The 22337-nt window shown below is 42.3% G+C and overlaps 2 protein-coding genes across 3 annotated transcripts in view; one reads left to right on the forward strand and one right to left on the reverse strand.

Moving 5' to 3' along the window:
• Positions 1–327: 327 nt before the first annotated feature.
• ELK4 (ETS transcription factor ELK4) lies at positions 328–6397 on the forward strand (the record flags this gene model as incomplete). Of its 2 annotated transcripts, XM_084245296.1 has the most annotated exons (4): positions 328–543; positions 2088–2957; positions 3966–4082; positions 6302–6397. In XM_084245296.1, the coding sequence occupies 4 exons, from the start codon at positions 337–339 to the stop codon at positions 6395–6397; spliced, it is 1290 nt and encodes a 429-aa protein (XP_084101422.1). The 2 variants fall into 2 exon arrangements, with proteins under 2 accessions (XP_084101422.1, XP_084101423.1); XM_084245297.1 differs by lacking the exon at positions 2088–2957 and having other exon boundaries at positions 337–543.
• Positions 6398–20153: 13756 nt separating this feature from the next.
• Positions 20154–22337, reverse strand: part of MFSD4A (major facilitator superfamily domain containing 4A) — a gene marked incomplete at both ends in the record, with an annotated part of 28195 nt that continues 26011 nt past the window's right edge. Inside the window, 2 exons of the mRNA XM_084245946.1 lie at positions 20154–20209; positions 21483–21603. Of these exons, the coding sequence (XP_084102072.1) occupies positions 20154–20209; positions 21483–21603 (177 nt within the window). The remainder of the gene's footprint in view (positions 20210–21482; positions 21604–22337) is intronic.

Consider the following 22337-nt stretch of genomic DNA (forward strand, 5'->3'; position numbering starts at 1 on the left):
GGCAAGCTTGAGTTTGGACTCTGAATCCAGATTGCCTGGGTAAATCTCTGCTCCACCAGTTTCTTATGTGGCCTTAGATATTTTAGTTAACTCTTTGGAGTCAGTTAGTTTTTCATTTCATTTGTTTTCAAGTCCTATTCTGATCCACTGAGATCTCATTTCTAGATAAAGAAAAGGAAGTTTTTTTCTGATAGCATCTGTCATGTAGGACTGCCGTGGGGATGAGATGAATGACCATAGTGAGAGCACTTGGAACCATGTTTGACATGTGTGCTGTGAACACGTTGGTTGTTCGTGTAATCTTGTGTCTTATCTGTGCTTCTTCAGCTCATTGCTATGGACAGCGCCATCACCCTGTGGCAGTTCCTCCTGCAGCTCCTTCAGGAGCCTCAGCACAAGAACATGATTTGCTGGACCTCTAACAATGGGGAATTCAAGCTTCTGCAAGCAGAAGAGGTGGCTCGTCTCTGGGGGATTCGAAAGAACAAGCCTAACATGAATTATGATAAACTCAGCCGGGCCCTCAGATACTATTATGTGAAGGTAATACACATCCCGGTCTTGTATTATATAGAGAACCTCAAACCCAGAATTGTTCCTTCTTTTCAATTGAGTGTATCAGAATTAGTGTCCTGGTTTACTTTAACCCAGTTTATTTTCTAGCTCCAGCAGTTTGGAATGAGAACGAAAGGTATAAATGTTTCAGCTGTATTGCTGTAAATTCTTAGGCAGTATCCTTTCTCATTATACATATTTTATTCCTAATTGCAATAGTCTTTAAAGAAAAAGTGAGGATAGGGTTGGAATAAGAAAAAAGAAAAGCGAGTTTTTTTTAAAAGATTTATTTTTATACAAGAACTGGGGTACAGGCCAGATGCACGGGAGGGTGAGAGGATTCACTGGAGATAGAGTGGGGAACGGAACAGGCAGACTGAAGAAATACACTGCTGAGGGGAGCAGCGGGCGAGACAGGAGAGGTCTGCTTTGCCATGTGGGATTCTCGAACCCGTGCTGCAGAGGCTGCGGACAGCTTCATAGTATGGCATTCAACTGCCTGTGCCACCAGGGAGACCCCTTTTTTTTTTTTTAAAGATTTATTTATTTATGCATACAAGAGCTGGGGTACAGGCCAGAGGTGTGGGAGGTGAGGGGATTCACCAGAGACAGAATGGAGAATAGAACAGGCAGATTGACCGAAGTACACTGCTGAGGGGAGCAGCAGGTGAGTCAGGAGAGGTCTGCTGCGCCATGCCGGTAGCTCCCTGGCCGGCCGGGGATAGAACTTGTGCTGCAGAGGCTGTGGATTGCTTCATAGTGTGGTGCTTAACCCCTTGTGCCACCAGGGAGAGGCCCAAAAGTGAGATTCTTGAGGATAAAGTCTTGGGTGTATCATAACTTACTTTAAAAATTGTCATTAGTACTTATTTTTTTAGCTTTACTTGATTTTTGCTTTCTAGTTTAACTAAGTATATAAATTAGTACCTAAAAGAATAGCTGTTAGTATACAGTTTTGAATTCTTAGTTAAAATTTTATTTATTTGTTTAATTTGTATTTATTTTGAATGCTTTCTTGGGACTAAATGGGTAAAATAAATGACTCAAAAGGATAGAATTAGAAAAAAAAAGCTGAGATCTTAATTTCTTTCATCTTTAAGTGGTTGATCTTATCAGCTTTCCTTTATGAAGATAGGGGGTAAGAAGCAACTGGAATTTCTGAAGGCAGGAGGAACTTTAGCAGATAATGTTCTAAATTCCTTTCTGCTTATTCAGCTTGTACCTTGGAGTTATTTGAAATTGCAGTTTAACATTTTTGACTTAAAACAGATATTTGGTTGAGAACATTAAGCAATAAAAATCTTTCAGCATTTATGTAACATATTCGTTCAGTTGTTAATAAGACATTTAAATGTTCTAATTGTACGTTGCGTAATAGTAGGGACTATTTGGTATCGACAGATAAATTTAGATTTTGAAGCTCTTAAGTAAATTTCTTGTCAAATAGAGAACCTTATTAAGTCAGCCTTTTTATGAGCTGTGGGAGGTAAGTTTCTAAGAATACATATGAATGCTTATTTTATTTATTACAGAATATCATAAAAAAAGTGAATGGTCAGAAGTTTGTGTACAAGTTTGTATCTTACCCAGAGATTTTGAACATGGATCCAATGACAGTGGGCAGGATTGAGGGAGACTGCAAAGCCTTCAGTTTTAGTGATGTCTGCAGCAGTTCCAAAGATGTGGAGAGTGGAGGGAGAGAGAAACCACCGCAGCCTGGTGCCAAGAGCTCGAGCCGCAATGACTACATACACTCCGGCTTGTACTCTTCATTTACTCTCAACTCTCTGAACTCCTCCAATCCGAAGCCTTTCAGATCTATAAAGATTGAGAATCCAGCTGAGAAACTGGCAGAGAAAAAATCTCAGGAGCCAGCACCATCTGTCATCAAATTTGTAACAACACCTTCCAAAAAGCCACCCGTTGAACCTGTTGCTGCCACCATTTCAACTGGCCCAAATATCCCTCCATCTTCAGAGGAAGCTATCCAAGCTTTGGAGACTCTGGCTTCATCCAAACTGCCATCCCTGGAAGCCCCAGCCTCAGCAGCCGGTGTAACGGCGGCTTTTCCCACCCCACCTCCTGTTGCATCCGTGTCCCCTTTGCAGGAGCTGCCAGGGACTCCATCACCGCCACTGAGTTCCAACCCCGACATCGACACAGACATTGATTCAGTGACTTCTCAGCCAATGGAACTTCCAGAGAACCTGTCTCTGGAGCCTAAACACCAGGATTCAGTTTTGCCAGAAAAGGACAAAACAAATAATTCATCAAGATCCAAAAAACCCAAAGGGCTAGAGCTGGCGCCCACCCTCGTGATCACTGGCAGCGATCCAAGCCCGCTGGGAATATTAAGCCCATCCCTCCCTACCGCTTCTCTTACGCCAGCACTTTTTTCCCAGGTAACTCTTTTTTTTCCATTTAGTGTTGCCATTGTTTGCATTTCTTATCTTTCTAAACAGGTCCAGAATTTATAATCTCAAGGTCTCATTCTGCTGTGTAGGCTTATGTGCTGTGTGGGATTATGTGACCCTGTGAAAGTCACCCCATCCCCCGACTTGGGATTGTCAAAATGAAGGGGTTGGAGCATTTTGTTTAAAAATTCATTGTTCTATAAGTGAATACATGTTTTCATTTTTCTACTTTTTCCTAATGAAAATAATTCTCTTTTAAAAAAGTATTTAATGGGGCCTCCCCGGTGGCGCAGCGGTTGAGCGCTGGGTTGCGAAGCTGCCTGCAGCCTCTGCAGCGCCAGTTCGATCCCTGGCCGTCGGGCGAAGGTCCCACATGGTGCGCAGACCTCTCCTGCCACCCGCTGCTCCCCTCAGCAGTGTACTTCGTCAGTCTGCCTGTTCTGCTCCCCGCTCTGGCTCTGGTGAATTCTCTGACCCTCCCACACTTCTGACTGTACCCAGTGCTTGTATAAATAAATAAAATAAATCTTAAAAAAAAAAAAATCTTTAAAATAAAAATAAAAAGTATTTAATGTACTTCTTATAAACTGATTGGTATCTTTAGAAATCAGTGATAATCTAAGGTCAGAAAATAATAGATCCTGAGAACTCAAGAAAAAGACTGGTGTGATGTTGAGTAACATGTTTGTACATAGATATTTCTTAACTTGCTCATCTCGTATAACATTTTATTAGATAGATTACTCCCAGATCTGCTCATTATCAAGGAAAAAACCTGTTTGTGATTCAGTTACCCATTATTTCTTCATACCTGAATTCTTCAGACAGATTAGAAAATACTTCAACTCTTTCTTAGGTCATAATTTCTAGTTTTTTCCTCATTATAAAATTTCAGACTTGGTGGTAAAATGGGCTGTATTTGGGTTCAGGGCTTCTGGTGTATTGTGACAGTCCTGCTAATTCAGATGAGTGAGTATTTCATCTTGTGTGTTGCAGACGCCCATCTTACTGACGCCGAGCCCCCTGCTCTCCAGCATCCACTTCTGGAGCACTCTCAGTCCCGTTGCGCCCCTGAGTCCAGCCAGACTGCAAGGTGCTAGCACGCTCTTCCAGGTAAGTGACATTAAAAAAGCCTCATGTAATTGGTGCATGGTAATGAAGAAAGAGGCAAGAAGGATACTTCCTACTTTTTAGCTATTTTAAAACTTCTCTCTAGTAGTTTTTAGATTTATGTTTGAAGTTCTAAGTGTTCATTTTTCAGCAAGCAAGCAGCTAAGTTAAATATTCTTAGCAGTTTCCTTTTTATTATTTACTATTACATACATTTGAGTTAAACCAAGAATTGTTTAATACTGTAGTAAATTTTGAGGGCCTCCCCAGGTGGTACGGACGGTTGAGTGCTGCACTATGAAGCTGTCTGCAGCCTCTACAGCACTGGTTTGATCCCAGCTGGCCGGCTGGCCGGCTAGGGTCCCACATGGTGCAGCAGACCTCTCCTGCCTCGCCTGCTGCTCCCCTCAGCAGTGTATTTCGTCAGTCTGCCTGTTCTGTTCCCCGCTCTGTCTCACCCTCCCACGCATCTGGCCTGTACCCCGGTTCTTGTATAAATAAATAAATAAATAAATATTTAAAAAAAAAATACTGTAGTAAATTTTGAGCCTGCCCTATTTGTCATTTTAAACATGAGAAATCTTCTATTTCTAGAAACACACATACATGTATATGTGTATATATTTGGGGAATGGGGGTAAGGATCTACATGTAAGTTTCTCCTTTCACCTGAGGATTTAAAGAAAAATAGAGACGCGCCTTAAGAATAGTATATCAAATACTCCCATTTCCCCCTCAGAAATGATCATCAACATTTTTTTTAAGATTTATTTATTTATGCATACAAGGACTGGGGTACAAGCCAGAGACGTGGGAGGATTCACCAGAGACAGAGTGGAGAGCAGAATAGGTGGAGTGATTGAAATACACTGCTGAGGGGTGCAGCAGGCAAGACAGGAGAGCTCTGCTGCGCTATGTGGGTAGCTCCTTGGACAGGGCTCAAACTCATGCTGCAGTGGCTGTGGATAGCTTCATAGGTTGCGTCTTAACCCCTTGCGCCACCACGGAGGCTCTGATCATCAACATTTGAAAATATTTTTAAAATGAATATTATATATTAGCCAAGATACTAGGAAATATTTTATGGTTATAACTATTTTTTGCTTAAAACATCACCTAGACTTTATAATTTGTAGACTCTCTTGTGGTCAATTCATTTACTTACTCAGCAATGACTTCCCGAGAGATTTTCTTATATATTGTAAGTAAACTTTTTTTTGTTTTTTGGAAATGAAATAGGGAAAAGAAAAAAATTAAGAATTTCTGCATGTTGTGGTTTGTTTTTACTTTTTTGGCAGAAATTTTTAAATTTTTGAATAGAAAGTATTGAGAATCTTCCTTACTTAATTTTTACATTTTCTTTGCCTTTTACTGGCAGGTAACTGAGTTAGCATGATCTGAGATAGTGAAGTCATATGCATGTGTAGCTTCAGCTGGAATCTCTCTACAGAGAGAAAGAATTTCAAAATAGGGGCCTCTGTGGTGGCCTAGGGATTGAGTCTCAGCGCTATCACCATTACAGCCTGAGTTCGATTCCCAGTCAGGGAGGTGACCCACATGGCGCAGCAGACCTCTCCTGCCTCACCTGCTGCTCCCCTCAGCAGTGTATTTCAGTAGATCCACCTGTTCTGCTCCGCATTCTGTCTCTGGTGAATCCTCTGCACCCCCCGTCAACCCTCCCACACCTCTGGCCTACACCCCAGTTCTTCTACGTGGGAAACAAAAATTCTTTAAAAATAAAAGAATCTCAGAATATATGATGGGGAGCCCTTTTCCTATGATGAGCACCCCGTAACTATTTGCACCAGTTATAAGTAAGTTAATAAATGGGCATGACTATCTGGACCTCTTTTGGACCGTCAGGTCTGCTTTGTAAGTGAATCACCCTCCATAGGGCATGTTGTCATCACTGAACTTTCTGAAACCTTCATTTGAGGTTACATGCAAACTATAAACCTCAGGTTATAAGGGAAGCTGTAGCCTTTTTCTTTCCATTACATCAGGATAGGTTGGAGAGTTAATATTTAACATGTAGGACAAACAACTTTTTCTTTAAACTTTTTAATGACATAGTCTTCTGTGATAAACACTCACTACCTTTGTCCCGTGAGCCACTGCCAGCGTCTGCTATTTTCTGCCTCATGGAATAGAATAGGGACAAAAAGTGAAAGTTGGAGTTTTGAGTAACAGGATGATGATAATGTGTTTTATTTTCTTCTCAGTTTCCTGCACTGGGCAGTCATGGGCCATTTACTCTGTCTGGCCTGGATGGACCTTCTACCCCTGGCCCATTTTCCCCAGATCTGCAGAAAACATAACCTATGACTGTGGAATGAGAGAACCGAGGAATCAAAAAACAGTGACAGTCAACATGATTACCTTTGAAGTAAGCAATTGGTAATTCCTCAAAGCCAACAAGAGACTGCTGTGAGTGCTCCGCTTCCCTCTGAAGTGCCGTTTAGGACTCCCTGTGAATATAGACTCAAGATGGACTGTGTATAAAAAATGCCTTAATTGGGGTCCAAACTTCACCTCCCCCTTTTTTCTTTTTTTAAAAAACATCTTGAGCTATGTTGTAAAGGAAATTTTGGTGGGGGTTAGCAGCTTTTGTTTTGCAAGAGCAATTAAGAACAAAGTTACTCTTTCTACCTTTTTGGGACCCTTTGGCCAGGAAAAAAAATTATACTTTGATTATATTGTTTAGAGAAATATTAGTTAAATGAAATTGGTCATGTATTTAGAACTAAGTGTACTCTGCTGAATAACTAAAAGTAAGCTGGGCAAAAGCAGTGGAGGCAAAAGAATGATTCCTATTTATGCAAAGTAAAATGGGTCAGCACTACCAGGGAGAGTCTATTTTGCTGTCAACTGTAACATGTAAGTAACACCACAGAAAGACATTTACATTCATTCATGTTGGGTCCCTTCGCCTTATGTGCGATCGTGTCTGAACCCGCTAACGGTGCGTGGAGCTCATCTCTAGGGTTTAAGACAGTGTTTGGGACAGCCAGTGAGAACATGGGATCCATGTCTAGCATGTGGTCTGCTTCTGGGTGGTCTGACCACACAGCATAGCGCGGTAGATGGTGATGTGTTAGGAGGACGCACCTCGCTTTTGAAAATTTGAGGCATCTCTGAGTGAAGAATCGTGTAATTTGAAACAACATGTGGGGCTTTTCCCAGTTAGAAGTTATGCAGCACGAAGGATCCTTTCTCTTTTCTGTTAATTTTACCCTATTTTATAGGTTTATTTGTCTTTAAAAATGTAAGGTTGTTAGAGGTTGAGATACATTTAAAGATGTCTTTAGGAAGATGAAAGGCAAAGTCTCCATATCTGTAGTGAGGTAAAGATGTGCTTATTTCTTTGATTTTTTTTTTTTTTTTTTTTTTTTAATTAGGAGCAGGGTTCCTTTGGAAATGCTCAGACATAGGGATTGGATTATTTATATTGGTGATGGTGAAAATTTCTAAAGTGTAACAATCAATGTCAGGTACCAGAAGATTGGCTGGTCCCCCAAACTGGATAGCAGCATCGTAGCAGAGTCTTTTGAAAAACTCAGCTTTAAAGTCTGGGTTTAGATTATGTGCTGCTGCAGCCACCCCCACCCCCTGCCCATTAAATTAGTCTAATCCTAGAAATAGTTCTTGTAATTAAGTCACATGAGCTAAATAGAATGAAGGAGTAAGGACTTGAGGATTCAAAATGACACTGATACCGATCAATGTCTTCCAGATGTTTCGTGTTTGTTTTGAATTTGTTTCTATACAGTGTGGAGAAGCTCTCATAGGAGACGTCTTCGCTAGTTCATTAGCAGTGCAGGGACAATATTCAGGGAGCTGCCTTCATGCCTGTAGTATTGGAGACCTGTTACTGGTTCATTTGTGGTTAGGAGCTCAAAGTTCTGTTCCTAAGATGTGCAATAGTAGGATTGAAAGGTAGTGTTCAGGAGTGATGGGGAACAGACATATTGGATTTTTTTCCTGTATTGAGTTATTTAGTTCGCATGCCTGTTTGAAATTAGAGCTCTCTGCAGCACTTTTGAATAGTTAGGTTAATTAACAATTTTTACATTAAATAAATAATATTGATGGCTTGATTTAACTAGATATTTAAAATTTTGAAAGCACAGAAGGTGTTTTATCTTTTTAAATTAATGGAGAAAAGCCATTGGTTTTATTTTCACAGATGATTTTTTTTTGTAATTGTCTCAGCACAGGGGTGCCTTGGGAACCAAGGGCACCATTAAAACTTGGTCAGAGCAACTTCCTAGGAACCAATTTTACTGAGTCCTACATCTGTAAACCTATCCCTGCAGGTTTTGAGTGGGTTGAGTCCTCAGGGGGTTAATGATGATCTGCTTTCTCCTTGCGGTCAACTCATCTAGGGAAGCCTGTGTATTTGTCCCCTTTTAAAGGAAAGTACCACCTTAGCTGAAATGCATGAGGCAGACCATTCTATTTGTAAACTACCTCCTTCCTGGAAAACTCTGTTTCATGTTGTTTTGAACATCAACAGAGTTCTTACCATCAAGAGATGACACCCCACTTAAGATCAGCACTCACTGGCGAGGCTTATGTTCAGTAACTGGATGGTGTCCATCACTAGTCACTTTGCCAGGTTGAGTAGGTATTGGGCAGAGCAGCCTACGTGAAAATAGTAGAGCAGGTTAAATGAGATTTGAGACCCTCTGCTGTGATTGTCTTAGCTCATCATCTTTTCTGGCCCCTGGCTACTTAGTGGTGTGCTGGAAATACTTCACCAGGCTCTGTGAAGGAGGAGAAAAAAATCCCTTAATCTGAAGCCTTTGTTGATTTCGCCATGTAAATTACCCTCCCAGTGACTGATTTTAAGCCGTCACCTTGGGCTGGAGAAGGGATGTGCACTGTTACTGGCTCAGAGCCCCACACTCAGCCAGCAGACTACTCTTATCTGGTCCGCCTTGTTGGGTTTGCACATAATTTTGAAAATAATTTTTCTTATCCATATGCTAATTTAAAAAAAATCAAAGTAAAATCATGTTTGACTTCAGTAATCTTTTTTTTTAGTGCTCTGTCATAGTGCTACTGTAGCATCTTTTGTGCATTTAAAGATAGAAACTTCTGTTGATTTTTTTTAAAAAATTTATACATAATGGAAGAATCAGGAAACCCTCAAAAGGTCAGTGTTAAGCTTTTTAGAGTTTAAATATAGGCTTATTCTCCCCCCCCCCCACATTTTGGTGGGTAAAATATAGGTATTATTTTTTCTTCCAATTTTGATGGGGAAAGTAAGTTATAAGCCTGTATAGTAAAAGGGTACTGGATTTTTTTTTTTAAACTGGAAAACTCCTGGAAGATTTACATATCATGTTAGAGATCAAAAAAAGGCCAGACTGACTTTAGAATCTACTTTCCTGGCATAGTATCCCATCTTCTCTATACTGTATGTCACTTAGGCTGTGAGGAGAAATGACTCAGAAGCTTGGATTCTTGAGCTGTAACTGCGGGCTCTCTGTGGTACTCCTCAGCATCACTCCCACCTGGCATTGCATGATAATGAGCAGATGACATGGTCTCATCCTTATCTCAGAATTTGTGTTACGATTTCCAAACTCTGACTTCTGAAAGGCAGATTTATATGTTTGCAATGAATTTAAGCACCTACAAGGCCCTGGTGAGCATTTCAGAAAAGCAGTCTTCATTTCAGCCTTTTTTTTTTTTTTTTGTGGGACCCTTGCTGGCGGCGCTGCAGAGGCTGCAGGCAGCCTCTCAGCCCAGCGCTCAACCGCTGTACCACCAGGGGAGGCCCCATTTCAGCCTTTTTTGAAGATACCTCTTGATCAGTGAAAGGTTCTGAGCACAAATTCCCTGTTGTGGGGTCTGTGTATGTATGTTGAGTCACATATGCAGCAGTAATAGCTACATGGTAAGTGAATCGGACATGAGAAGACATACACAAAAATAGGAATTAAGGATGGCACACAAAACAAATCTTGAGTAAAGTTCTAGCATTTTCTTTCAGCACCCAGTAGATTGCCTTGTGCACCCTCTCACAGCCCACTCTCCCCCAGGATATTACTTCAGTCTAATCTTGGGGCTACAGGGGATATGGATACTTTTGTTGTGATATATGAAGAACTAGTTTACATATTTGGTCTGATTTTTATGTAAAATCCCTAGAAGAGATTTGGAACTTTTCAAGAGAGCTTGTTACCAACCTTCTGGAATTTCATTTTAATTCTTTTTTTGTAAGTCACCAACTAACCCATTTCACCAGTGTTTCCCAGGGCTTCATGCATACTAGTTTTGATAGCCTGTTATCTCTTTCCTATTAGGTATGACTCCATAATTATTTTTATCTTACTCGTCTAGTTAGATTTATTTTGGACTTTATTACCATCAAACTCAGATTTTTTCAAGTTGCTTTATGTTAAAATATTTAATGACCTCCATTTTCTTTCCTTATTAATTTTTTATTTTTAAAATTTGTAACATTTCAGCATCTGAACAAATATTTTCCTGAGTGGGCCTGTTCTGTTTATCACTTACTATATATACTTTTTATTACCCACGCCAGGAATCTAGAACTGTGCTGAGGTGCCATTCTTAGGTGTGTCAGTGAGAGTGGGGAGGTGCACAGGGGGTGAGTACAGGTCTCTCTGCAGACACCTGCTCTCTGAATGAATCACCAAACCACAGGGAAGATAAAAAGAGTATTCATGATGAAGTCTGTCATTGGAGGGCATGACAGAATAGATCATTTCTAAAATGGAATTGAGGAGTTAATTGTTCAACCCATAGTAATGTAAGTCAGCCATAATTATCTTTCTTAACCAGGTATTCTGACCAGAAAATGGGGAAGGCATTTGTTAAAATTATCTTCTTGGTTTGGGGTCAAGAAATAAATGTTTTGTGATTGTTTTTAATGTTGCTGGCATTGCCTGAAATAAGGTGCCCTCTTACTTCTCTTATGTCATCAGAACTCTGCTTATGGAAGTGTTAATCTTAGAATCTGGAATTCTTGTGGTGGTATTGTATTAAGCAAGGAAAGCAAGGTGGTTTGATTTCCTTTCTTGTACTTGGTGGAACGTGTTAGTATAAAAGTCACGTTTTGACCTGCAAACAGCAAATCTGAACGGTGAGTTGTTAATATAGTGTAAATGTTGCATTTGAAGCTGCCAGATTCTTCTAGCTACTTTTGGGAAGAAATGAAAAAAAAAAAAAAATGTGATAGGTTGACGACCTGCCAGAAAATAGCACTTTGAGGGTCCTGTCTGTCACAGCTTAGCTGTTGTGAGAGCGGAAGCCCAGCGTGGCTGTGTGAGGGGAATGTCAGCCCTCGCTTTCTCTAGAAACCAGAAGATTCAAGCTGTTGCTGACGTCATTTTAAATGAAACCTTTAACGAGAAAATTCATGAGGGATACAGTCAAACGTAGTAAGTCTCTTGAACTCTAATCTTTTGAGTGTAATAATACACACCAGGAAGTTTTATGAGATTAAAATTTTTATCTTCTAATGTTTAATTGGGAGGCCAGAGCTTTTCTTTCCAAGTCATTCAGATTTATTGACTGAGCATGTGTATATACTGATGAACTGATGAGTGTATGTTTTTGTATGTCTAAGTAAATCTGTTTTCAAAGGGAACATATATTATTCATCCTCCAGGATGGCTCCAAGGCTATTTTATACTAAAACTTAAGAAATTGGCTGCACTTTGCAGTTGCCACTTTTTAAAAATTAATGTCTTGCATATTTGTTTTTTTTTTAAATACATAGACTCATAGGCCTTAAAAAGAAACTGCTTGCCAACATTTTAAAAATAAAGTGCTCCATGTGACATTATCTAAACAAAATCATCTTAAACTGTTTTCTTATGTTCTTCAGGTATTATTGAGCAAATAGGATGTCCTTTCTTGAAATTTCTACATTTGCTTTTGTGTAAAATCCTCATTTTGTTGGGCTCTGAGTTTCTCAGAGAAGAGGTTTATAGAAGCAGCATTTCTAAAATAGAGTTCACCACAGATAGATAGACTAGAAGAACTCTGGCATTGTGGCCTACTTTATCCTTTTAAAGTGACTGTACATACGGCGCGTTAGTGGAAACTGCAGTCTCGGGCTGGATAGTTCTGTCCACTTTTCCTTGTTTTCCCTCTCATAAGGGTCCATCTGGTTGTTACCCCTTCCAAGGATTAGGAGCCATATGAGGACAGGCCTGGGATCTTCTGGACTAGGGGGATTGGGGGTGCCCTGTGGCTGAGCCTGAGTTCTCGCCAGTGGAGCCATGCAGGTATACCTGGAGGTCAGGGGTAGACATGCCAGATGCTGGTATTAAATCGCTTGGCACTTTTGGGGCACCATTATTAGCACTGTTTTGTTTTTAATAACTGGAAGCACTTAATGATAATGTTTAATTTCTTCTTAAGCATATTGGGGGTCAGGGAAGTAAGGTTAATTTCTTGTTGATGTATTCTGGAACTTAAGGCTGTTTTGGAGAAGGGAAAAATGGGCTGCCTAATGAGCCATTCTTCTGGACTCTGGAAGGTTTGCCCTTTGGGCTAGATTGCTTTTAAACAACTTATAAACAATATTGTGCTTTGTAGAAATGCATCACTTTTTAAATGATTCACAATCAGAGGATCACACACAACTTTGTAAACTATCCATTGTAAGTTTCTTCTTTGTTTAATTGTTGCTGCCTGTCTGTTATGTAGGGGGCATAGGCCCTTCTAAGACATTTCATAGTTTTCGTTTTTGAGGGCAGTATTACCAGTGGCCTTTATATGTGCAGTACATTCATTGTTTATGTGATAAAGTAGCATATTTTATGAACTTCCCTGTCTAGTGAAATGAAGATGCGTATATGTAAAAGTAGGAAAGAAGTGAACACAATTGATTTTTGATACCTGAGGCTCTTCAGTTTTGCCATCCTATGTTTTCTAATTACAATCACCTGTTTCCTCACTTTTGCCTTCTAGCAGTTTCATTTACCTTTGTGCGTAGGGAAGATTAAATATGAAACTCAGTCCAGTCATTTTGCTACTTCGGTTTGAAGTGAATAAAATTTTTAATTAATTGTAATTAACTAATTAATTTTTCAGAAGTATACCCTTAATTCACCAAATATTCAAGTTGGCTTTTTAAAAAAGCATATCATTTTGCATTTTGAAGAACAAATAATTCTCTCTGAGTCCTGCTGGGGGGTCTTCGAGTGTGGATATCACCTGAAAATTAAATGATGTTAAATAATAAAATTGATTTTCATCTCCCCAATCTATTACCCTTATGTAAAGCCTATATCTGCTGTGGGGTTAACACAGGAGAGATGTGTTCTTTATGTCAGTGTCTTCGTTAGGGATCTGTGGTGACATGTCAGGGTGCTTTCCTCAGACCTAGATCAACACCACTGATAAGACAATTGCTTTTTTTCTCATTTCATTGACATCTCTCTCTTAATATGCAGTATCCACCACTTTTGTATTTCTAGAACACTCATCTATAAGGCAAGAACACATCTACCGGAAGGAGTGAATAACTGTTCAAGTGTTATTAACAGTTTATCTTGACTTTATTGTAACTTACATTAGGGAAAACCTGAAAGTATTAAAATCATATTTTTCCTTTTGCCTACAAAAAGCAATTAAAATGATGGTAACTGCTAACATTTATTAAAATCACATTAATTGTTGATGCAACTGGAGAGAAACTACCATTTCTTCCAGCTAAGCAATGTGACTCTTCGGGAAACAAGGGAGTATTTCTAGGATGACGAGCGGGAGTCTTGAATCTGTGTGTGCAGCAGAGAAACTCCCAGAGTCTAGGCAGGTGGGGGAGGAGGTGTGCTGTCACTTTGAGGGTGTTATAATATGCTGCTTTTAAAAGAAAAAGTATAGTTGCAATTCAGTGCATCTCCAGACATAGGAAGGGGTTGCTCTGAATAACCAGTCAGGTAATCTTTTTCTATAGCTTCAAGTTTTATGCAAAAACTTTGTTAAATTCTGCAATGGTGATATGCATCTTCTTAGAAAGATGTTAACATTTAAAAACTTATTTTATGTAAGAACTGACAGAGGAATTTGTATAATTGCAAGCTGACTTTAAGAAAGTACTACAGGAATTTACTAAAGTTCAAAATTACATAGATGTGTTAATGGATATATGTGCAACTAGATATGGACAATTGTATTTTTTTAAATAAATATTTTTAACAAAATGACTTTCTGACTTGATTATTCATTTCCCTGCTCTTGTATCTACTGAAGTAGTCTTTGAGTATCATTTTCATCTATACTTAATGTGGGTAAGAAAAGAGTTCAGTTTTCCTGATGTTTATCATTAAAGCCCGGCCTTCAACTATTTGATGTATATCTGCATTAAATATTTAAAGCTTGGGTTGGGACAGGTGGTGAAAGGGGGAGATTGTAAAATGATTGTTGAGATAAAAAAGACTCAAAATAGAACTGACTGGCTAAAAAAAAAGTATTTGCCATGTGAAATCTTTTTTATCTTACTCTAAATTTTTCCACATTTTAAAAAAGTCTTTAAAATTTTTATCACATTCTTTTTTTCTAGTCTTTATAAGGCACAATTAGTTTATTTCTGCTCTCACTCTTTCCTTATGTTGTTTTTGAGATTAGAAGCTAGAGACCAGTTCATTCAGCAAATGAAATAAGGCCTTTTCAGAACTGGGTTGATCAAATATTCATGGGGGCAAGTGGAGTTAAGAGGTGGCAAAGCAGGCCTCCCTGGTGGCGCAAGGGCTTAAGATGCAGCACTATGAAGTTATCCGCAACCACTGTAGCACAAGTTTGATCCCCAGCCAGGGAGGTGACCCACATGGCGCAGCAAACCTCTCCTGACTCTCCGGCTGCTCCCCTCAGCAGTGTATTTCAGTCAGTCTGCCTGTCCTGTTCCCCACTCTGTCTCTGGTGAATCCTCTCACCCCCCACACCTCTGTATCCCAATTCTTGTATACATAAATAAATCTTTAAAAAAAAAAGTGGCAAAGCCCCACCAGAGGTCTGTTTCGTGTCTCTAGCTACAAATAACAAGATAGAGTGACAAAACGTTGTGCCATGGGGGCAGCTAACCATTCTGGGCGAGATGGCCCTTCACTGTTCAGTAACGTTCAGCACAGTTGGGTGGGAACTGCGTGCGAACGATTCTGGAGTCCCAAGTAAGAGTTCATAAAATGTGTTACCTAGAACAGGAGTCTGTGAGGCCAGATAAGTTTGAGAAATGGTGTCACTTCTTGGGGATTTTAGGTACACTCTTAAGATATTAAAAGCTCTAAGAAGTCCTTTAGGAAAAAAAAAATCCAATGTCTAACTTTCAGTTTTCTGACTTTTATGACTTGACACATTCTCTTTTGAGAGGCATAATGCCTATTTTGCAATCACTTTTTTTTTTTAAAGATTTATTTGTTTATGCATACAAGAGCCTGGGTACAGGCCATAGGCGCAGGGGGTGAGAGGAGTCACCAGAGGCAGAGCGGGGAACAGAAAAGGCAGACTGACTGAAACACACTGCTGAGGGGAGCAACGAGTGAATCAGGAGAGGTCTGCTGTGCCCTGTGGGTAGCTCCCTGGCCGGCCGGGAATCGAACTCGTGCTGCAGAGCCTGCGGATTGCTTCATAGTGCAGTGCTTAACCCTTTGGGCCACCAGGGAGGCCCTGCAATCGCTGTTTTATAGACGTTTCTAACAAAGTAATATCCTAGTAATGAATACTTTTTCCAGGATGGCAGGAGAGACTCAGTCACTGTTGGCAGGTTTTACTCTGGCATCACTACAAAGCACCACACTTACTGGAATACACCCGTGTTAAAGCGCACCCGCGAAGGTGGCTCATTTGGAATAACTGAGAGGTCAGTGTGTAATGAAAATTACACACAAGCGATCGTTTCTAACAGCTGTACAGTCAGGGGGGACGTTCTGCAAGGTTGTCGAGGCTGCCACCACATCAGAGTTGATTCTGTGATTCCCATTTATTTTAACTCAACCATCATTTGCCGCAAGCCCCTCTCATCACGGTCACCTTTCACGGTGCCGAATGCAGTGGCTGATGCTCAGTCCTCACCAAAGTGGAAGCACTGACTTCCTACTCGGGATGCTCTTCAGATGCCGTCTGGGAAACCCCTCTCCTGAACGTCCTGCTGCTTCTCTGGTTTCCTCGCTCATCTCCTCTGCCAGAGCCTATTCTTTTCTCAGAGCTCTAGTGATTGATGGACTCCAGCAGTCTGGACACAATCTGGGTCTCGTCCAGCAGCTTGAATGCTGTATACGACCTCCAACTGTGTATCTTCAGACTTGAGTTTTCTTCTAAGCTCAGGACTTACATCTACCAGCCTTCTTAACATCCAAGATAGCATCATGAATGAACCTGTTCAACTTGAGCCACCATTGTCTGCCAATGTTACGTCTTCTTCCTATACCCAGTTCACGTAAGTTAGATGTGTTGGGGTCACCCCTGATTCCTCTATTTCCGCATAACTTATACCCAGTCTATCAGCAAATCCTGTCAATCTGTCTTTCAAAATACAATTTTAGGGCCTCCCCGGTGGCCTAGGAGTTAAGTCTCAATGATATCACTGTGGCCTGAGTTTGATCCCCGGACAGAGCTGACCCACATGGCGCAGCAGACCTCTCCTGTCTTGCCTGCTGCTCCCCTCAGCAGTGGATTTCAGTAGATCTGTCTGCTCTGCTCCCCGCTCTGTCTTTGGTGAATCCTCTGACCCCTTTCCCCGCACCTCTGGCCTGTACCCCAGTTCTACACATAAATCAATCTTTTTAAAAAAAACTTCAATCTTTTCCACTACCACTGCTGCCAGCATTGTCCAAGGCACCTGCCATCTCTTCCGTAGTCTACTGCGACTGTGTCCTACTGGTGTCCGCAGCTTCACTAGCTCCAGTTTCTTCCCACAATCAGAGCGACACTTTCAAATGTGTCAGTCAGGTATCACTTGCCGGCTCACAATTCTCCTAATGTCACACCACTCAAAAAAAAAAAGCCCTCCTCCTATAGTTCACGCCATGTGACCCCTGGCTACCCCAACCTATTTCCTGCCATCTGCCTCCTCACTGCACCTAAGCCACTGTGGCACTTCACTGAGCTCCCTGCCTGATCAGCTCTCTCCCAGGCCTTTGCGTAGCTGCTCCTGCACGTCATTTAGGTTTCTGCACCAATGGTAGCTCCCCAGCAAGGTGTCAGAGTGTATCTTCATAATTCCCTATTCCCTGCATCATTTCTTGAGGACACTCAATTATCCCTCACCCCATGACACGTTGTACCTGTCTGTCTATACCTTCAATTGCAGGGACCTTAATCTCGTTCTCCCCTGCATCCTGCACCTAGATCGGTGTCTTGGCCATAACAGGTGCTTGATGTCGTTTTTGTAAATGAATTCTCTGTAAAAGACCTCGTGTCACAGTGTTCCTTCCTGTGCGCTGGTGCATTAGGCACCCTGCACCCAAGCAGCAGAGGGAGATCTGGGACCTGGCTGACTATAACACTCTGAAATGCCAGAGCTTTTAAAAAAAGATTGGGGGGAAGCCCTACTTCCTTGAAAGGATTTAACATGTGGTATAAAATCCCATCTGCCTTCCGTATTCTGGGACATGTGAGAGGGAACAGTGCTTCTCAGTCCTGTCAATGAGAATTTTGTCTCTTCTAGAATATCAGCCATGTGAACCTATATTATGGCGGAGGCCTGCCTTTGGGAGAGCAGTGGGTCGTTCGTTTCTGAGCCTATATGAAAGGATCAAATGTCCTTCATAATAGATAACACACTTATAAATTTTAAATTTTTATTCAGGAAAGTTACTCTCAGATTTCTTGTTTTCTATATTCACATATTTACCGTGATCACCTTAGATGCAGCCACTGCTTCTTTCTCAATCTGTATAAAAGAGGTTTTCTTGAAAAAGTACAAGAAAAATACAGCTGCTTTGTTTTTGCACGGGCCCGCCAGTCACTACAGTTAGACTGCACGTCCAATAGAGTTAAAACTATCCCTCCATTCCATTAGCTTTCAAAAGAATTTGGATCTGTTTGACTTACAATAAATATGTACCAAACAACTGAACAGTTTCTAAGCTGCTTATCAGGAGGTTTTGAAAGTAAAAATTGTAACATGTATTAGAGGAGACTTTCTCTCTCAGCCATATTGTAATCACTTATACACATTCATATCATTCTTTCAGAATTCCTTTGAGGTAGGGTAAAGTTCTCTTAGAAATGTCACTTTACAGATGAAAAATGTGAGGTGGCAAGAGCTCAGTGACCTACCCCGGGGTCACGCAAGTGGGGAGGTGAGGCCCATCCTGAACCAGCCGGCTGGATTCTCACCACAGAGCTGGGGTGGGAAGGGGAGAAGGAGGGGGAGGGAGGGGCTGGTTGCGTGACTGCTGACGTGGGCGAAGTACCTGGCTAACCTGTGTGTGTCAGGCACTGACCACAGCACCTGCACGGCTTACTGAGATCCAGGATCCACATGCCTACGTGTGCTTCTGTATGATACCGTCTCTGTGGCGGCCGCTTCTCTGCGTACAGAAGTCTCCCCGTTCCAGGCTTGCATACTCGCTGTGACACCATAGGCCTCGCCTGGGGCAGCCGCCGCAGCTCAACAGACACTACCCAGCTTTTGGGAAAAACCTTGACATGTACAGTTATTTTCTCTATAGAAGATGTAAAATTTAGGGCCTCCCTGTTGGCCTAGGGGTTAAGTCTCAGCACTATCACTGCTACAGCCTGAGTTCCTGAGTTCGATCCCTGGCCAAGGAGCTGACCCACATGGTGTAGCAGACCTCTCCTGTCTCACTCGCTGCTCCCCTCAGCTGTGTATTTCAGTAGATTTGCCTGTTCTGCTCCCCACTCTGTCTCTGGTGAATCTTCTTACCCACCCCCCACCACTGCTGGCCTGCACCCCAGTTCTTATGTGCATAAATAAATAAATAAAAATAAATCTTTAAGAAGATGTAAAACTTAAATGAGCCACTTTTGAAAAATTCTTAGTGCCATTTCTATGACCTTTTCTAAGCTAGTTAATGTCAGTAAAGAAAAATAGAGCATCCGTCCCATCCTCCCAGGCATCTTCTGAGCCAGTGAGCATTTATCACTAGCCGCACTGTGCTGGTGAATGCCCCTCACCGGCTGGGGTGGGGGGGCAGGGGGGATGTCATGGTGTGCAGCTTTGTCACTTTCTGTGGTGTAAATGCTCCCACCCTGGCTGATCTCAGGCCCCACCTTCTCCCCGAGGGTGGGGCCAGGAGGAGAGGCACAGAAGCCCCCCTTACTGCACTGCCCATGCACACAGGATAGACCAAATAGCCTCAAAAGCAGAGATATAAAAAGATTGGGAAGTGATGCGTTTTGAGGATTTATTAGTTTTGTTTTAATGTAATTTAATTATGTTTCTAAAATATAAATTTTAATTATGGCTGCATTTAACAACCAACTCTCAAAATGAAAATTGAAGAATCAGCTTTTATAAACTGGTCGGGGCTAGCTCAGCATACCACTGAATTAGTGTACCGCAGATAACACGATCCAGCTTTTCCTTCTGATGTTTTACAGAGGAACAAATATCAGCAGTAGGAACTGGAGAGACTTTGGATTATTAATAGGTAAAAAGTATATAAATCCTTTCAGCATGCCAGGAAATAGTGTGGGGTTTGTTTTGATCGATTTAAAATATATCTTTGTGTAGCGAATCATCATCAAGCTTTATAATTTCAACCCATTTTTTCAAACTTTAATTACGAGTGATCTCCAAACCCAGGGTGTGGGCCATGCAGGAGGGAGCAGACATGTGTGCTGCCTGCCCGCTGGCCTGGGCACTGGACCGCTCTTCACAAAAGTCTGATCCCTGGAAGACTGGAGATAACTTGAAGAACCAGGTAAACTTCTACTGATTTGCCTGGGGAGGACCCAGTCCCCGAAATCAATGTAATGTCTTCTACCCAACCAGCTATGAGCGGAAACTATCTGAGCCAAGGCATGAAGAGACTGCGTGCACTCCGTCCCCAGCTTTCTTCAACACTCTGGTCTGTGTTGCTGCTCCAGAGGCTGGACGTCTTGGCTTGCCTCCTTCCCCCAGTTTTACCTCTGGTAGCACTCTGAGCCTTCCACACCACCTGGCTTGTCTTGGGTAGGAACTACAAAAGGCAAAATAGTAGCATGTTTCAGCAGCTTGGGGTGGTTCCTGCGATTACTCACGCTGATTGCCTCCCGGGCCTCCTGGGTGTCTGCTCATTAGGGAACAAAGAAAAGTCAGATCTACCAGTTCTAAAAGTGCAGGGTGTCTGTCGAGACTCGTGTCCAGAGCTTAGGGACTCAGGGACGTGTGGCCTTAGCGGAGACTCTGTTCTAAGTGCTGGGACAAAGGGCACTGGACCTGTTGCCTTGGAAGCGGGGTGCTAGCCAGCACTCTTTGGGGACTCCATCGTTCTTTGGACCTATAAGCTGAGTGTTTAGGGCCTCCCTGGTGGCTCAAGGGTTAAGCACAGCACTGTGAAGCTGCTTCTGCAGCACGAGTTCCATCCCTGCCTGGCCAGGGAGCTACCCATATGGCACAGCAGACCTCTCCTGTCTCACCGGCTGCACCCCTCAGCAGTGTATTTAAATCAGTCTGCCTGTTCTGTTCCCCATTCTGTCTCTGGTGAATGCTTTCACACCCCGCACCTCAGGCCTGTACCCCAGTTCTTATATGCATAGATAAATAAATTTTTTAAATAAATAAATAGAGTTTATCAGGGGCACGTGTCTATGTAGGAGAGATAAAGGACCGTGGTTTCTACTGCTGCAGTCCTTGTGTGATTATGTTGCTTTTCATGGAGAGGGCACTGTCTCCTAGGATTGTCCACATGCACAGCTGAGTTAACTGCTGGGCACTCAGAGAGCCCTGGAAGGAAGGGCAGGTGCGGGCTGTGGGAACAGCTTTGGGACTCCCCCTGCCTAGGGTCTCTCTGCTCCCAAGGAACTTTTCTTTGCCACTTGGCCTGCGGGACCTTTTTGAAAAGGAGATTTGGATTAGAGTCAAAATCCTAAACTGTAAAGAGAGGTTAGGCCACTGGGCTGAGTTCCAGCCAAGGAGGCGGTCTCTGACTTCAGTGCCCAACAGGCTGGAAAGATTCTTGGCTCACAGCTCCACAGCATGGTGGGATGCAGGAAGCCGAGTTCACAGCCCATGCCCCTCTCCCGGTGGAGAAGCCATGAGTCAGCTTATCCCTCTTGCCCCAAGAGCCCAGCACAGACAATCACATGGCCACCAGGAAGAGGGCGAAAGGAAGCTGTAGAAAAATAAACATTTCCTTGCATTTATTTGGAACAGAATAGCATTCGTGGCATGCTAGGACCTACACCGTCTCCCACACCCCCAGTCCCCTCTTATTTTCTTCCTCTTGTGTAGAAACAGATATTTTTCCTTACCTGATGAGAGTCCAGGGTGCATCCTGTGGAAAAACAGGAGCAAGATATAAAAGGTAAAAGCCAAGCAACCAAAGATCACACCGCAGACCAGGAAACTATAGCCGCCCCGAGCCTGGAATACCTGCCAAAGGGGAGAACAGACACAGGCCATCAGAGGCTCCCGGGGAAGAGGCTCTTGAGGAAGCAACCTTCAGGGCCCCAGGCAGGTTTTTCAGTCAGGTTCAGGCCCATCACACCAAAAGGGAGACATGGGGGGAGGGAGTCTTGGCCTCATTTCAAGGTTGTTTCTGGACGAGGCAGAAACCGGCTCTGAGGCAGGACCTGGCCTGATGAACCGCCCCTGGTCCCTCTGAGCTCTGTGTCTGGAACCTTCTGAAAAATTTCCATATCTTCATTAAACCCCAATCCTACTAAGTATTTCTCTACCCGCAAGGCCTAACTTTACAGAGAATATTTTTTTTTTTTTTTGGAAATCTTTCATTACGTAAAATGTCAAACATATGCCAAAATAGCATATGGAACAGCCGGTGGTGGCCGCCCTGGCAGCCCCGTTTTCCTAGTGCCCCTCCACCTGTCCCCTGCACCAGCTCACACCAGAGCAAAGTCAGACATCACAGCATTTTGATGATGACAGGATCATAAGAGGGAGCTCTTCTCCCTGTCAGGCAGGACCAAAGAAGAAGAAAGGAAAATCAAGTAATAATTCGGGAGGCTGGGGAGAATGCAAGTTTGAGGTTTGAGCATCGCTGAAGTGTGCCTGCGAGCAAGTCGCTGAATGTATGAGCTCTGGTGTCCTTGAGAGAAGGGGAGTGACTAAACTGTTGCAGTCTTCGGAGAGTGGAGTAGGCACGATAT

This window comes from Talpa europaea (assembly GCF_964194135.1).
Source record: "Talpa europaea genome assembly, chromosome: 10".
NCBI lineage: Eukaryota > Metazoa > Chordata > Mammalia > Eulipotyphla > Talpidae > Talpa > Talpa europaea.